The sequence below is a fragment of the Pavona decussata genome, unplaced genomic scaffold (genome assembly GCF_977016875.1).
Source record: "Pavona decussata unplaced genomic scaffold, jaPavDecu1.1 SCAFFOLD_214, whole genome shotgun sequence".
NCBI lineage: Eukaryota > Metazoa > Cnidaria > Anthozoa > Scleractinia > Agariciidae > Pavona > Pavona decussata.
In genome coordinates, this window is record NW_028145619.1 from 2436899 (window position 1) to 2452688 (window position 15790).

At 39.4% G+C, this 15790-nt stretch overlaps 1 protein-coding gene and 1 pseudogene across 2 annotated transcripts; both read right to left on the reverse strand.

The window, feature by feature from the left end:
* On the reverse strand, positions 1-7848 carry LOC146460226 (uncharacterized). Its single transcript, XM_085088506.1, has 2 exons — positions 7799-7848; positions 1-2348 (listed from the first exon to the last, which is right to left on the reverse strand). The coding sequence occupies exon 2, from the start codon at positions 2323-2325 to the stop codon at positions 895-897; it is 1431 nt and encodes a 476-aa protein (XP_084944632.1). The 5' UTR covers positions 2326-2348; positions 7799-7848; the 3' UTR covers positions 1-894.
* A 1622-nt stretch (positions 7849-9470) lies between these two features.
* Positions 9471-14091, reverse strand: LOC146460227 (uncharacterized; annotated as a pseudogene). Its single transcript, XR_014857709.1, has 2 exons — positions 13157-14091; positions 9471-11284 (listed from the first exon to the last, which is right to left on the reverse strand). The product of XR_014857709.1 is annotated as an uncharacterized LOC146460227 (transcript).
* Between the last annotated feature and the right edge of the window lie 1699 nt (positions 14092-15790).

Consider the following 15790-nt stretch of genomic DNA (forward strand, 5'->3'; position numbering starts at 1 on the left):
TCCAGTATGGATTCTTTCATGTCTCCTTAGCTCTCCTGCTCGACTAACACACTTGCCACACCGTTTGCATTCATAAGGCTTCTCTCCAGTATGGACTCTTTTATGTCTCCTTAAAGCCGCCGTTACACGTTGAAACTTTTAGCTGAAATTTGTGTGCAACGGCGCTGCGAAACAAGTTTCAGCAGACGTTGCACCGTGTAACATGGTCGGTTTCGTGAAATTTTTTCGAACTTCCGTTGCGAGACAAGTTTCACGAAAAGTAGAACCGCTTTCTACTTTTGCAACGGCTCGCAACGGTCGCAGTGGTGAAAAAACAAGAGTTTCGCCGTGTAACACCACTTCGTGAAACTGGTCTCGTTTGCCATTGCACACAAGTTTCAGCTAAAAGTTTCAACGTGTAACGGCGGCTTAAGTGTCCTGCTTGGCTAAAACACTTGCCACACTGTTTGCATTCATAGGGCTTCTCTCCAGTACGGAGTCTTTCATGTCTCTTAAGGTTTCCTGCTCGACTAACACATTTGCCACACTGTTTGCATTAATAGGGCTTCTCTCCAGTATGGAGTCTTTCATATCTCTTAACGTTTCCTGCTCGACAAACACATTTGCCACACTGTTTGCATTCATAGGGCTTCTCTCCAGTATGGACTCTTTCATGTTTCCTTAGGTCTCCTGCTCGACTAACACACTTGCCACACTGTTTGCATTCATAAGGCCTCTCTCCAGTATGGACTCTCAACATGACCAGACTCCGGCCTTATCCAACGGGTCCAAAGTAAACGTTTATCTAAACGTGTTATCATGAATACAATCTGCAGCATCCTTGTGGGATACAAAACGTGTTACACTGTTTGCAACCATCCGGCCTCTGCCTAGTATGAAAGTTTACGTGTCTCGTCAGATGTCTAGCTGCGCTAAAACTCTTGCCAACACAAGTTTGCATTCATAAGGATTCTCTCCAATATGGGCTTTTTCATGTCTCCTTAGAGTTCCTGCTAGACTAAAACACTTGCCACACTGTTTGCATTCATAAGGCTTCTCTCCAGTATGGACTCTTTCATGTCTCCTTAGGTCTCCTGATAAACTAAAACACTTGCCACACTGCTTGCATTGATGAGGCCTGTCTCCAGTATGGACACTTTCGTGTCTCCTTAAGGTCGCTGCTCGACAAAAAAACTTGCCACACTGTTTGCATTCATAAGGCTTCTCTCCAGTATGGACGCTTTCGTGTTTCCTTAGAGTTCCTCCTTCACTAAAACACTTGCCACACTGTTTGCATTCATAAGGCTTCTCTCCAGTATGGACTCTGTCGTGTCTCCTTAAATTTCCTGCTGCAGTAAAACACTTGCCACACTGTTTACATTTATGAGGCTTCTCTCCAGTATGGATTCTTTTATGACTCCTTAGAGTTCCTGCTTGGGTAAAACGCTTGCCACACTGTTTGCATTCATAAGGCTTCTCCCCACTATGGACTCTTTCATGTCTTCTTAAATGTACTGCTTGGGTAAAACACTTGCCACACTGTTTGCATTCATAAGGCTTCTCTCCAGTATGAACTCTTTTATGTCTTCTTAGAACTTCTGCACCCCAAAAAGACTTACCACACTGTTTGCATTGATAAGGTTTCTTCCAAGTATGGATTCTTTCGTGTATCCTTAGATCTGCTGCATTCTCAACACACTTGCCACACAGCTTGCATTGATGAGGCCTGTCTCCAGTATGGACACTTTCGTGTCTCCTTAAGGTCGCTGCTCGACAAAAAAACTTGCCACACTGTTTGCATTCATAAGGCTTCTCTCCAGTATGGACGCTTTCGTGTTTCCTTAGAGTTCCTCCTTCACTAAAACACTTGCCACACTGTTTGCATTCATAAGGCTTCTCTCCAGTATGAACTCTGTCGTGTCTCCTTAAATTTGCCGCTGCAGTAAAACACTTGCCACACTGTTTACATTTATGAGGCTTCTCTCCAGTATGGATTCTTTTATGACTCCTTAGAGTTCCTGCTTGGGTAAAACGCTTGCCACACTGTTTGCATTCATAAGGCTTCTCCCCACTATGGACTCTTTCATGTCTTCTTAAATTTACTGCTTGGGTAAAACACTTGCCACACTGTTTGCATTCATAAGGCTTCTCTCCATTATGAACTCTTTTATGTCTTCTTAGAACTTCTGCACCCCAAAAAGACTTACCACACTGTTTGCATTGATAAGGTTTCTTCCAAGTATGGATTCTTTCGTGTATCCTTAGATCTGCTGCATTCTCAACATACTTGCCACACAGCTTGCATTTGTAAGCATTCAAGCGGCAACCTTTTAGCATTCTTGACATCTCTCTTTACTGCTGTTTAATATCTGAAAATTAAAAAACACTTCCTGAATAAACCCGAAAATCTACATAAATCTGACAGCAGTCAGCATTTTTGTTATGTTTGTTTCTCCAAAAACACAAATCTTGCAGTTAAAGCCTTTATAACGGTTCCAAAGCATTAAGTTGGTAAGATTTGGCGTGGCTGGTTGGTCTTGTTACCGCTGTGTTTGTAGAATGTCAATGACTGACATTGCACATTATAAGGAAAATGATGTTACGGTAAGTGCAGGATGTTTGTCAAATCAATCTAGTTTAATTGTCTATGGTTTGGCCTTTTGAAGTGAATTTGTTGAAGTCATTTTTATAATACAATTAAAAGTATGAACACCTTCTGAATAAACCCAAAAATCTACATAAATCTGACAGCAGTCAGCATTTTTGGTATGTTTGTTTCTCCCAAAAAACAAATCTTGCATTTAAAGCCTTTACAACGGCTCCAAAGCATTAAGTTGGTAAGATTGGGCGTGACTGGTTGGTCATGTTACTGCTGTGTTTATAGAATCTTAATACAATTAAAAGTATGCAATTGTAAAAAGGGCATGAACCAGAACTGCTATTTGTTCCAGAATAGTTTCACCAGCTAAAATGAAAGAAGCCCTGATCACAGGTTAGTTGCGGCTTGTTCATATCCAGCTATAATGTCATGGCAACAGCACACGTATACAGATCAAAGAATCACTGTCAGCACCCCTGGGGGTTACATTCAGTGACAAGGAGGTAGGAATGTCGTCAAGTTGCTAGACCCATAAAGCCCTACTGGACTATTTCAAAAACTTTTCTGCTGTTTACATACAAGTACAAGTTATGGAATAAATGTGATAAATTTTTCCGAACACACTACAAAACAGCTTCAGTTACAGTGCTCTTTATGAGTATCTAGACTAGCCTACATAATAGTCATTCCATTTTAAACTGAAAGCAAGAAGAGAAGGAGGCTTCTAACTTTCCTAGAGAAAGGGAGTAAAAACAAAATGACAGGGAGGAAGGAAAGGAAACACCTGACACTGACACAAAGATTTTGGTGAAAAGATTTTCGGTCAAGAACAGGAAACCATGGAGCATTTTGATTGCTCAATCAAAGGAAATACAGTCTAAGCTCTCCTTGCAACCACTCTCATAAGCGACTATCTCTAGTTACTACCACCATTGTGAAACTCCATTTGAATTGTCACTTAAACTCTGTAATCAAAAGCTCTTGTGAACGACCACGACCACTTTAGGGAATTACCAACTGGTCTTTTTCTTTGTTTTAAGCTCTTGCTAGCGACCACTTAAAGATTCTGGTACACGTTAGTTTTTGATCACATTTACAGTAATAAAGCACTGACTGATAATGTTCATAGATAAAGATCTCAAATTTAAAATTCAAGATGATTTACGGCTGGATCAAGAGTGTTACCCTGAGACAGAGGTAGAAAAGCTCTGGTAAGTGACCAGCTTCTATTGTTTCAGCTTTTGGTCGCTTACGAGAGTGCATTTTTGTGAGCGACCAGGTCTAGCAACGACCACTTTTTCCAATTCCCGAGGTGGTCACTTAAGAGAGCTTTGACTGAAAAAGATTTTGAAATATCTTATCTGCACACGCCATAAACACCCAGTTCCTTCCTAGATGGAAAATCGTGGAGACTGAAGAAATTCCTGTTCATTTAATTTAATGGCATGTTCAAAACACAGCATGTTTGACTGGTATAAACAAAAGATAAAATTATTTAACTGCCACATCACATGATGACAACAAACGCAAACAGCTGTGACTTACAAATGATGTAACATCCGGCAACAACATGCAATAATATTATTAATTAACTTCATTTAGTACTTTCAGTTGTTTTTGCTGTTCAAATTATCAGTTTTAGAAATGTCATACAAACTCTCATATTTATTCAATGTAAATATTATGCTTGTGATGGAACAGAAAATTAACTGTGTAGTGTACAATGTATGTTAAAGTGCTAAGTGAATGCACAAAATTACTTCTGGGCATTACCCCTAGTGAGGAAATGTGAGACCGCTCTTGGCCAAAAAGAAAATATTTGACCTTGGTGGAAATGAAACTCATGACCTCCAGATGTGATTGCCTGTTACCATTGTATTGGTCCTGCATTCTGATTGACACTGAGGTCAAAGATTACCTGGGCTACTGCTCAGTAGGATTTTCATGGGTTCATTTAGCACTTTAACAAACAGTTTAGAGTTAATTCTCTGATCCATCATTTGTGTCCTTAGTGCCAGCAGAGCAACATTGATTTGTACCCTAAATATTATGCTTAATGGGTAACCTGTGGGTGAACCACTCACTAAAAATATCTAAAAAGTACAGTTCTAAATCAATTAAATGTTATAAGAATAGAAACTCAAAATGGTGACAACAAACAGTACAGAGTATGATTCAGACAACTTTTTCATTAACATTTCTTAGGATTTCTGAACATGCAGACTGGAGTCAATAAAGGTATCCAATCTACAAGTGGGCTTTTATACTGAAATGTAGCAACCTGCATGCAGCCATGCACCCAGTACAAGCTAATAAAATGCCTTTGCATGCATTAAATTGCAAGTTCTGCCATATACTGCAGACTGCTTCATTAATGGGTTTAAGTGGCTCTGTATTCAGTAGTTTAGCCATCAAGAGTTTACAGTTTCCAGGTAGGTGTACAACTGCATTTCAAAAGTCCAAATTTACCAAAAATGTTATCCTACCTCCATGGAAAAAGTTCATTCACGGACAAAAAAGGAATACACTCAACTTTGTTCCACTGAATGTTTGCCCACAGGTTACCGAAGCATAACATGAGAATTCGTATGGATGTTGCTGCTAATTCAGTCAGCCTGCATCTTTCATACACCTTGCACAAGCTTTGTGACTTGAAAAATCACAAATTAGTCCATTAAATTGATTCATATTTAAAAAAATAATAATAATATTTAACAAGAAAGCCAAAAAGGCTTAATAAACAGCCTCATTTTTTCCCATTGTACATGAATGCCCCGCATATTTTTTAAAATTTTCTCCCAAAGTAATACACCTTTGTCACTTGGCCACCATGTTGAGTCTCAGGAGAATAAAAGGCTTTGCTTTTGCAGGGTAAGCCTCAGCCAGACGCGAATTTAGTGCAAGGCTTGCCGTGCAAAAACAAAGCTTTTTATTCTCCTGAGACTCAACATGGCCACCGTGTAATAAATCAATAATACTGTACTGCAGCATTTTCCCAGGTCTTGTATAATCTGTTTGAAGTCCAAGGTTTGGTAAAGCAATTTTTGAGCAAAATTTAGATTCTTTCAAATCCAAATGCAAAATGAATTTTCGTCGCTTTTAAGACCTCCATGTCCTCTATTTCAGCAATTGATCACTCTTCAAGGATATGTCTTTTTAGTATATACCACACAAGTGAATAGTACTTTTCACGCATACTGATCGGCTAGCTCGGAGGTGATTAACCAAGTGCTATTCACCTACGAGCAGCCAAAGAGAAACAAGATGGCTTCCTGTTTCACCACAGTTACTTAAGAGGAAATTATTTCAATAAACGAGGCGGGTGTTAAAAAAAATACATAAATGGCAACAACGGTTGGTTTGACGGCACTAAATGGTACGTTGTTTAATCCTTTTAACCTCGTATTCTAAGTCGAATTTGAAAATACAATCCCTTGTTTACGCAAACTGCTGAGCACTAAAATTACAAAGAAAACAATGAAGCTTTTAATATTTTTTAGCATGGTTTCAACAACAAGACGAATTTCACAGAAAAATTGAAGAAATGACAATGTAGGAACTAAACAAGTGTCTTCAAAAATTTTATTTGTCTGCCAGAAAGTGAGACGGAACTTTCTACAATAAGAAATTGCTTACCACATGGCATGTGATATTTTAAAATTTCATACCATTTGTCGGTATATTGTCAGAAATAAAATAATCTTTTAGTCCACTAGTTATTCAGCTGTGTAGTATATACTAAAACAATTATTCACCTGAGTGTTGGTGAAAGTGATGGATATTTACATTGCAGCTCTGTAAATATCCATCACTATTCACCTCCACTATGGTGAATAATTGTTAAATATTCTGAGTTCCACAGAGATGTATCTTAAGGACAGTGCCTACTAATTCCGAAGTATTTTTGCTTGGTTTATGACTATGCGGGAAGAGCAACTCTTACCAAGGTTACTGGAATCCAAAAAAAAAATTGAGGGTAACCAAGCATTTTCAAGAGATAGTGTAATTAAGCAACAATAATTCTAAAAAGCACCAAGATACAAAACAATGTATGGAATTTTTAACAAATTGAAGCTTAATTATCTCTGAAAAATGCATGGTTACCCCTAATTTTCTTTTCGGATTCCAGTAACCCTTGCCAAGATCTGCTTTTCCCGTTAGTTATAAGCCACACAAAAATATCTCTGTTTCAGCAGGCACCGCTGTTAAGAAACCCAACTTTCACGGACCATCGCGAGATACGCAGAACGTATGCACAGTAGCAAAAGGAGGCACTATCTTTTATTGTAAAATGAAAAAAATATATATCTTGGAAATTGAGGACCGATCCCTGAGGTGCTCCATTTTATAATAAAATCAGTTGTGTAAAACCAAGAGAAAGTCAACAATTATTTGTTTGTTTTGTGATTCTCAACAGTTCCAAACACAAATTATCTGAAAATTGGCTACCCAACGGACTTACGCACGTGGTGACAAAGTGCCTATGTGCCTGAAAGGCAGTAGCAACAAAAAAAGCATTTATAGAAGTAGCTTTCACGTTACTTAAAAAGTCAGTTCATATTCTCAAGAGCTGTTTCTTTCCCTACACTTCATAGGGAGGTTTCATGTGGATTCCCCCTGTCAGGCAAATTTTATTACTGATGCTTAGGTTGATAGGACTATGAGTTCAGCAACACGGCTTCTCTGCGCCAAAAATGGAGCCTGATTTGAATTCAACTTTGTTTTCAACGAAGGCCTGTCTCAATAAATAAACTTTTTCAAGAATGAATTGCACAGAAAGAACAAAAAATTATCCTTGTTGGCGTATGGTGAGGCAGGTAAGCATATGTCAAGTTACAAGTGAATTTAAGGGAAGATTTTGAAGTGTACTACTCAAATGACGGGTTATAAACCAAATTTGCGAATACTTAACCAATCGATCTGCTGATGTGAACCAGCCGTTGAGAGATAAACCGACAAGTCATGAAAACACAACAGAGCACACCAGGTGAGCCTTTCAGACTTTGTTGCAATTATTGTAGGTTTTTGAGAGAAAATTGTTCAATTTTCTGTCGAATTTTAACGGCAAACAAACTCTGGAGCTTACTCATGTGTACGCTTCAATGGTGACCTGTTTTAGGTTTTCCCTACTTTCTCCAATATTTAAAGGTGCTCTTTGTTTGACACTGCCACCCGAGGACCTCTGCTATGGTTAAAAGTAAACTGAACAGCCTGTCTTACCTGCAAACAAAGAAATCTTGCCGCTCGCTCGAACAATCCAACACAACACTCCATCATGGACGATTGTGTAGCGGGTGGTTACCCAGCAGTTTGGATCATCGAATAGTGAGGACTAGGGAATTTTGAGGACAGTGGAATATAGACGACAGGCGGTTGAGCACAGCGGAATGTCAGCTCCGAGATTACTGATTTCCCTACAAAATTTTCGTAAAGCCATCAGGCATGAGAAAACTTTTATAAAGGTAACGACATTTTTATAGTTAACTTGTTTTGGGTGAAACTTCATCAATCCAGAAAACGCCAGTGGGTGTCAAATAATTGCACGTATTCCAATAAAGCCAATTAAAGACGGTGCCTAACTATTGTTACTGCGCATACGTTCTGCGCATCGCGAGATGCTCGGGTTTCCTATGGGTGGTGCCTACTAATACAGGAATGTTTTTGCGCGGTTTAAAACTATACGGAGAAAGTAGAACTTACCAAATGCCTTTGGTATCTCAAAAGAAAATTGGTGGTAACCGTGCATTTTTCAGAGAAAATTAAGCTTTAATTTAGAAAAAAATCCCATACATTACTTTATATTTTGGCGCTTTATAGAGATATTGTTGCTTAATTATCTCTGAAAAATGCGTAGTTACCCCCAATTTTCTTTTTGGATTCCAATAGCCCTTGCTAAGATCTGCTTTTCCCTCATAGTCATAAACCGCACAAAAATACTTCGGTATTAGTAGGCACCGTCCTTTAGACTGACAAAAATTTCCATATTAATTGTACAGCACCTTCATAGCTCAGAAAAATGCCGAGCATTATGTTCTGGGGGTTGTTTTTCCATCTTAGACTCCGCCTCCACCCGTTTCAAGCTCAATATCAATGAGGCGTTTTACCCGCGGACATTTCAGCACATTGCTCGTATTTTTAACTCGCAAAATATACGCGCGTATTATATGTAAAACCATCGAATAAGATATATTTATTTTACACTCACTGAAGATCATGGATTGATGAAGTTTCACCCGAAACATGTTTACTATAAAAATGTCGTTACGTTTATAAAAGCTATCTCATGCCTGCTGGCTCTACGAAAATGTTCTGGGAAAATCACAGGCCGCCCAAGCTCAACCTGTGAGCGGTGATCATCTTGCGTAATAGCCGTCACGGCGCAAATACAGCCTCCTCCTCAGGCGCTTCGAGAGGGAGAGAGAGAGAGAGAGAGAGAGAGAGAGAGAGAGAGAGAGAGAGAGAGAGAGAGAGAGAGAGAGGTAGATTGAAGGGCACTTTTGTCACGAAAAATAGGGCACTTATGTTGCATTAGGGCACTTTGGTCACGATAGGTAGGGCACCTTTGTAACCTCAGGGCACTAAAGTCACATTAGGGCACTTTGACAACGTTGAGTAGGGCACCTTTGTCACGTTAGATAGGGCACTTTGCAACGTTGCATAGGGCTACTTTATCACGTTGCATAACGCACTGTGTAACGTTACAGAATGCGTGGTGCCTCTATCTGAAAATGTTATCTATCAAGTACATTGTCTTGAATCATGTTTCTGACAATTTATAGAGTAGTCTGAATTTTTAGGCATATATGAGTTATATTTCGCAAAAGGTTTTCTTACCACGCTGTGCTACCTTTCCAAGTTTAAAAACCTCATTACTATGTTAAATTATTCTCGTTGCATAACGCACTTTGTAACGTTACAGAATGCGTGGTGCTTCTATCTGAAAATGTTGTCTGTCAAGTAGATTGTCTTGAATCAGGTTTCTGACAATTTATAGAGGAGTCTGCATTTTTAGGCATATATGAGCTATATTTCGCAAAAGGTGTTTTTGGCACCCAAACAACGTAGGAGACAGCACCACTCGTGCAGGGCCATGTGAGTCTACAGTCTTGTGCTTCTTCACACTAATGATGTAATTTCCTTCACTTTGCTTTGCTTTGTTGAACTCACCCATGGTCATGTTGGCTAACACGCCCGATCTATGGGCATTCGCTACTGTTATTTGAGTTAGGATGAAATCTCGAATTAGTGTGTACTCTGCTTGGTTAACTTGAAGGCTGTGAGCCCCACCAAGTTGACCGATGAGGGAGATTGCCCTTCGCGTTGCTTCACTCTGTTCAAATTTGGCAACCATTTCGGGTGATACCAAGTTAGGAAGATCTTCATCCTGTTTCTCTAGATGCCTGCGTTGACTATCTTTCTTGTAAGATGACGACCACAAGCGGGCCTTCTCGTCGATTAAGGTAATGGTAGCATCGTCCACATTCACGCCTTCAGGACGCTCTGTTAAGCGAAAACTGCAGAAATATCTTAGACTTAACAGGTATGATTTAATTGTGTCCGGCTTGAAGGTATTTTCTGCATGTTTTTTTTTTAGAACGTGTCGCGAATAAGTTTCTTGTCAAATAGTGACGCCACATCTTCCTCCGGATCAATAACACCTAGCATCTTGTCTAACTGTGAAGCATGTTGCTTTGATATCTTCTCAGGCTTCCTTCCACCATCAGCTGTCTGCAGCCAGCTAGCGAAAGAACAAAAAACTCCCTTGCTAGTTTCCGCAGTGCCAGCGCTTCCACCTTCACTTGTGATTCACTGTCAGATTTGCCTTCATAGCCACAGTTATCAGTAGTATCACCGCTACTCTCTGACCCCTCTTCTCCGCTAACTTCTCCACTGTCTTCTTGAACACTAATTCTTGCTGCACTGTCACTGTCACTTTGGTTACTGAGCCTTTTCTCAGCTTCGTCAACTGTTTTTGAAACTCGTGCTGACGATCGCCACGGTTTTATTGGTCGAGCTTCCTTCAATGCTGCTTTGTATTCCAAGGAGCCCTTCTTTATTCCCTTGTGTACTTGTTTTAAATGGTGGGACAACCGCTTTACTACTGAGCAACAGCCTGGAATAGGACACTTACGGTGGTGATGATAATCTTTCCACTTTTTGCTTTTCCGTTTTCCACGACCTCTGAAGAAAATCCTTTTCTTATTATCAAATGGGATGTCGCTTTTTGAGCTTTATTGCGTGCCCACTTACAGTATGAACATCTCTCAAATGGCGAGGAAGATCAACAACCCGCGACTTACATCCTTTTAAAGGGCAAATACGCTTTTTTCTGGGTTTAAAAGACACCTGACGAGACTTTTTCTTTCCTTTAACAGCACTGTCGTTCTCAGTTGTCGGATTGGATTTCTTATTTTCCTTTATATTACTGTTTTTGTGGGATTCCTGGCTAGATTCCTTCTCTTTTGTAAACTCACTATTGTTGTTATCAACTTCTACATTAGCATTTTTAAGTGTTTCGCCGGCGTCACTGTTACTGGGAGTCCAGCCAGTGCTAATTACCACCTCCTGAGAACAAAGATCATCTGAATCTCTGCTGCCAGGCAAAAAATACTCAACGTCATAATCCTCTTCATCGCAAGCTTCATGTTGTGTAATCGGCTCTGCCCTTGCCCATTCATTTCTCTTGTCTTCCAATTTTCTTCTGCACTGCAATTTCAGCAAAATAAAATGTAAGTTAATTTGTGCTGTCACTAAGACACGTATGCGGCCTCACCTCCAAAGAAATATTTTGCCAGTAGGTAGTGACCGCATTCAAGTGATACATATTGGAGTTGATGAAAATAAGTTTCCAGTTACGTGAGGATATCGTAGATAAACGGAACATTAGAAACTTGCAGTTCCCTTACCACTGATTAAAGCTTTATTTCTTTCAATCAAAATGTTGCTGCACGGTATGGGGTGGCTTGATGCAATGTAATAATTAGTGTTTCATTGCTTGTTCAACTAGTAATTGATTTGTTAAACAACACAGATTGTCAACGGACACTTTGAACTGAATGAATGGGAAACATTGAAACAGGGATCTATTTTCATTATCGATCGCTCAAGCCATTTCCGCTGCGCGCTGCGACTTTCAGCCGCTATAGAAAGATATGCGACCGTTCCGGCCCTTTACGGTCAGTTATTTCCTAAGAAGATTAATACCTGCAGGTGCATACACCTGAACTAGATATTTGTTATTTTCACGGCCTTAAAAAACGGGTCATGATAAAGTAATTATTATTCAGTGCCTCTCTGAGCGCCATCTTAGCGGCAGTGTAAAGGGCGACTTTTCTTTTGATATTTTAAAACAAGCAGGCATTAAAAAAAATATATAGTGACTAAAGCTTTCGTCACCAACGACACTGGATACGCCCTTTCAAGAAAATTATAAATGGCAAGAATGAATGAGAAATGGGGTTAATTTGCTATAAACAATGAACGCGCATTAACAAGGAAATATCTCGTTCGTATCAATGCCTGAAACAGCAGTTGGCACATTATGAAAGCAAGAATCACAATCGAGGACAAGAAGACAGCAAAAAAAATATAAGAAAAACGAAAAAAAGTAAAAGTTGGATCATGACTCAAACTTGACTCGGGCTCAAACTTTACTCGTGTTACGAGTAACCTCCCTTGTAACGGGACCGTTTGCCGTACATGTCCCCACGTCGATCTGTCTCCCACAATAACAACACCCAAAGGGCAGATTAATGTCACAGGGCATTATTCCTGCGTCACGGACAACGTGGTTTACTGTTTGACATATACCAAATGTCCATCAACAGTTTATATCGGAGAGACTGGTAGTAGGTTGGCGGACAGAATCAGAGAACACCGCAGGGATGTCATCAATGGGAGAAATGACCTTCCTGTACCCGCCCATTTCAACCAAGAGAACCACACACTCGAAGATCTAAAGGTTGCAGTTTTGAGGGCAGGCCTAGCCAACCAACAATACCGAAAGAAGCAGGAGATGCGGTTCATTTTCAAATATGGAATTGTTAGTCCGAGTGGCATGAATCAGGACTTTAGTTTTGCTTGAATTCGTTTTTTACTTCCTCGCGCGCCGGAGTGCGCCAGCACGTATGTTGCACGCACGCGCGCTTTTAGTAAATTTAACGAACTTTTCAGCGGTATAGTTTTTGTACCCTGAAGAAGGCAGCATTGCCGAAACGTCGGTTTGAAATTATCTTTCAGCGTCTATTTTATAACTTTTGAATTCACATCTACGAGTAACCTCGTTGGGAGAACTCGGATTTTCTTTTTCCGAGTATGCCTGCGTCACTGACTGCAAAAATGAACCATTTATTATTTACTCACCAGGGCCCAGTTGTTCAAAGCCCGATTAAGCTAATCCTGGATTAACGCAAACTTTGACTTGAGTTTAATTGCTAATGAACAAAGATTCTTCCAAAAGATTTTCGGCCCGTCAGTTTTGACTTAGACTTTTCTTTACCATTAGCTTGAAATTAGCAAACATAACATCACATTTATTTCACAACTCATTGTTTAGTTTTAAGGTACCTTTCTTCTTACCTCTTCAATTCTTCTTTTATTGCCAGTCATCAAGGCTTTTGCCAGATCCGACTTGCCCTTTGTTGTGGCAAGAAGCAAATCTTTCGTTACTTCTTCCATGGTTGTTACCTAAAAACGCACACAAAGAAAGAATGGTCAATCTTAAATGTGGCTGTTAATCGATGGTGTTAAGGTTCTGTTCATACGGATTTTTCGCTGCGCCCTTTATTTGCCTTGCAACAACAATTTCTTGCTGAGTTGGTGAAAGGCAGACTGTCTTCTTCTTTTTGTTACTTTTCATAACCATGTGGCATGATACTTGTTTTTAGCAATTCCGGTGCAATGCTGGTTTCATTATAATTGTGTAGCAAGATGTCAGTAAAGTTGCCTTGTGTAAGGGGGCCCTCGAGCCAGTGGAGTGTTTAACCAAGAGGGTGTGCCAAGGGTTGGGCTGAGAGAAGTTTAGGGTTATAAATGAAAATAAATAAATAAAAAAAAAAATGCCACACCACTCCACAATCCTAGTTTCACATGAGCCCAGTCCAATTTAAGTAAAGTTTCCATCTCGGCTGGATGGCCGGTTCATGTGCGGCTCTCAGGCGGTGGGAAAAATACAAACAAAAACTGTTTCATGATGCAAGGACTAACACTGAATCTTTCGACAATTGCAGTTCTTTCCACCAACGCCAACATTTGCTTAAACTGATTTTCATGTGATCGCTGCCAACTTTGCGTTTCACTGTCATCGATCGACCACATGGAAACAGCGTTCAGGTTTGCTCCAATCGAAAATCGTTTAAGATGCGTTGTAAAAACAAGCTGCAAATAACTTATCTGAAAATCTGACGCTGCATTTACATATTTTTTACCATTCAAATAGTCCTTTACTGTGGAAAAAGTTATTTATTTGCAAACCATAAAAAAGCACGTGTTACTCACCTTCAAAGTTTTCTTGAAAGGGGACTTTAGCTACGCCTCACAGAGTGTCAAGTTAATACGAAAAAGTTTTCCCAAGTAAATGTCGTTCAAACCGAAGAGCCAATTACATATATACTGGAAATATGAGAATAAAATCATTATCTAGTAATAAAACTAACGTTACAGAAAAGCCTAGAACGGTTATTCCTGGAAACATTGTGTGCTGAGATGAGATGTTTTTTTTTCTCGGAAGACGAACTATCGCAACACTGAGATCTTTATCGCTTTAAACAAATACCCATGAACACTTCAGCACCATCAGAACTGCTTTAGAGTTGTTATTGTTGGTTAATATTGTTAATGTAGTTCATGAGCAGATTTGGGGTAGTTGAGCTGAAGTGAAGTTTTCACTGAGTTACGGGAAAGCCCTACACACTCCGAAGGATAATTATCTGCTGTGGGTATGGAGCGAGGTTGCGTTTTCGTCGAGGTTTTTTCGAGCCCAGTCTTTCTGTATTTTCTAGATCTAAACCTGTATTTAGTTAAGTTTCTTTTTCACGTCCTTTACTTGAAATCTTTCTTCAGCTGGCTTCTTTTGTAGCCATCTAACCAAGAACAAATCACTTCCCAGAATTTACCTGCGCGGAAAATTTCCAAATTCCCGAGCCTGTGGTTGTAAGATAAAGGATACACTGTATATTGGCTGAAATTTTCTTTTAATACAGGTCCAAGAACACAAATCGAAAATAGTGACCAAGTGACGAACAATTTATCAAAACATCCCACTGAAAATGACGTGCTATAGGCAGAATTGACAGCCACGCATAGGAGATTGAAAAACGGGGAAGATGGGGACACCGTGCTTGCTTTTTTTCCCGGCGTGACCGTTATTGTAAGATTTTACTGAGTTACGCGAGAAATGTTCGAACTTAAACAACCAAAACAAAATTGTTTTTATGTAGCAAAAACTATGAATAGTGGTGAAAGCAAGAGCTAACTGAAATTGTTTGTCTGGACTATAATGTCTCAGTACAGTGGTTTCAAATTGCCCGATCTTGCAAATAAAGAAATTAATTGCATTTTGAGCGAAAAAGATTGCATTGTGACACTGCCATGTAGAAGAAATAACCATTTATATTTGTTGTGCCAAGTGTGGCTGTAAGAACTCAAATATTTACAGAGTTATAACTTCATTTTTGTGACCGTTACAAAAGTTCCTGATCCCACTTCTAAAATCATACTTGTTTATCTTCTGCAAGGAGAGCTATTTCTTTTGATAAGTTTCGTGGATTTAAAGTTATATTTGAACACATTCTTCTGACGTGAAGAGATTTTCAAGAATTACAAAAAGAGATAATTTTCATCGAGCCTTAAAACATACTTGACAATAGGGCATTTATGCAACGCGGGATATATGCAAAGCGGAAGTGCTAATATTTGAAAAAAAAATTACTTAGTCAATTTCCTTTCAGCAATTCTTTTTTGTGAATGAAGAACATAACATTCTTTAGTCTTCTGTGGATTTTCAACTGAAAACTCTGCAATCTTCCAGAGATATAGTATCTTCTTCCTAAAAAAAGTTTCTTCCTGTTACGATTTACTCTCGCTACTTCGCAAGTCGAGTAACAAGTATACGTTATCACGGCATTTTTTGTGCGAAGCAAAATCTCGGGAGATAAGACTTGTGGATGACGAGTGAATGCCCAAAAATAGTTTAGTGGGTTGGATACCCCTCAA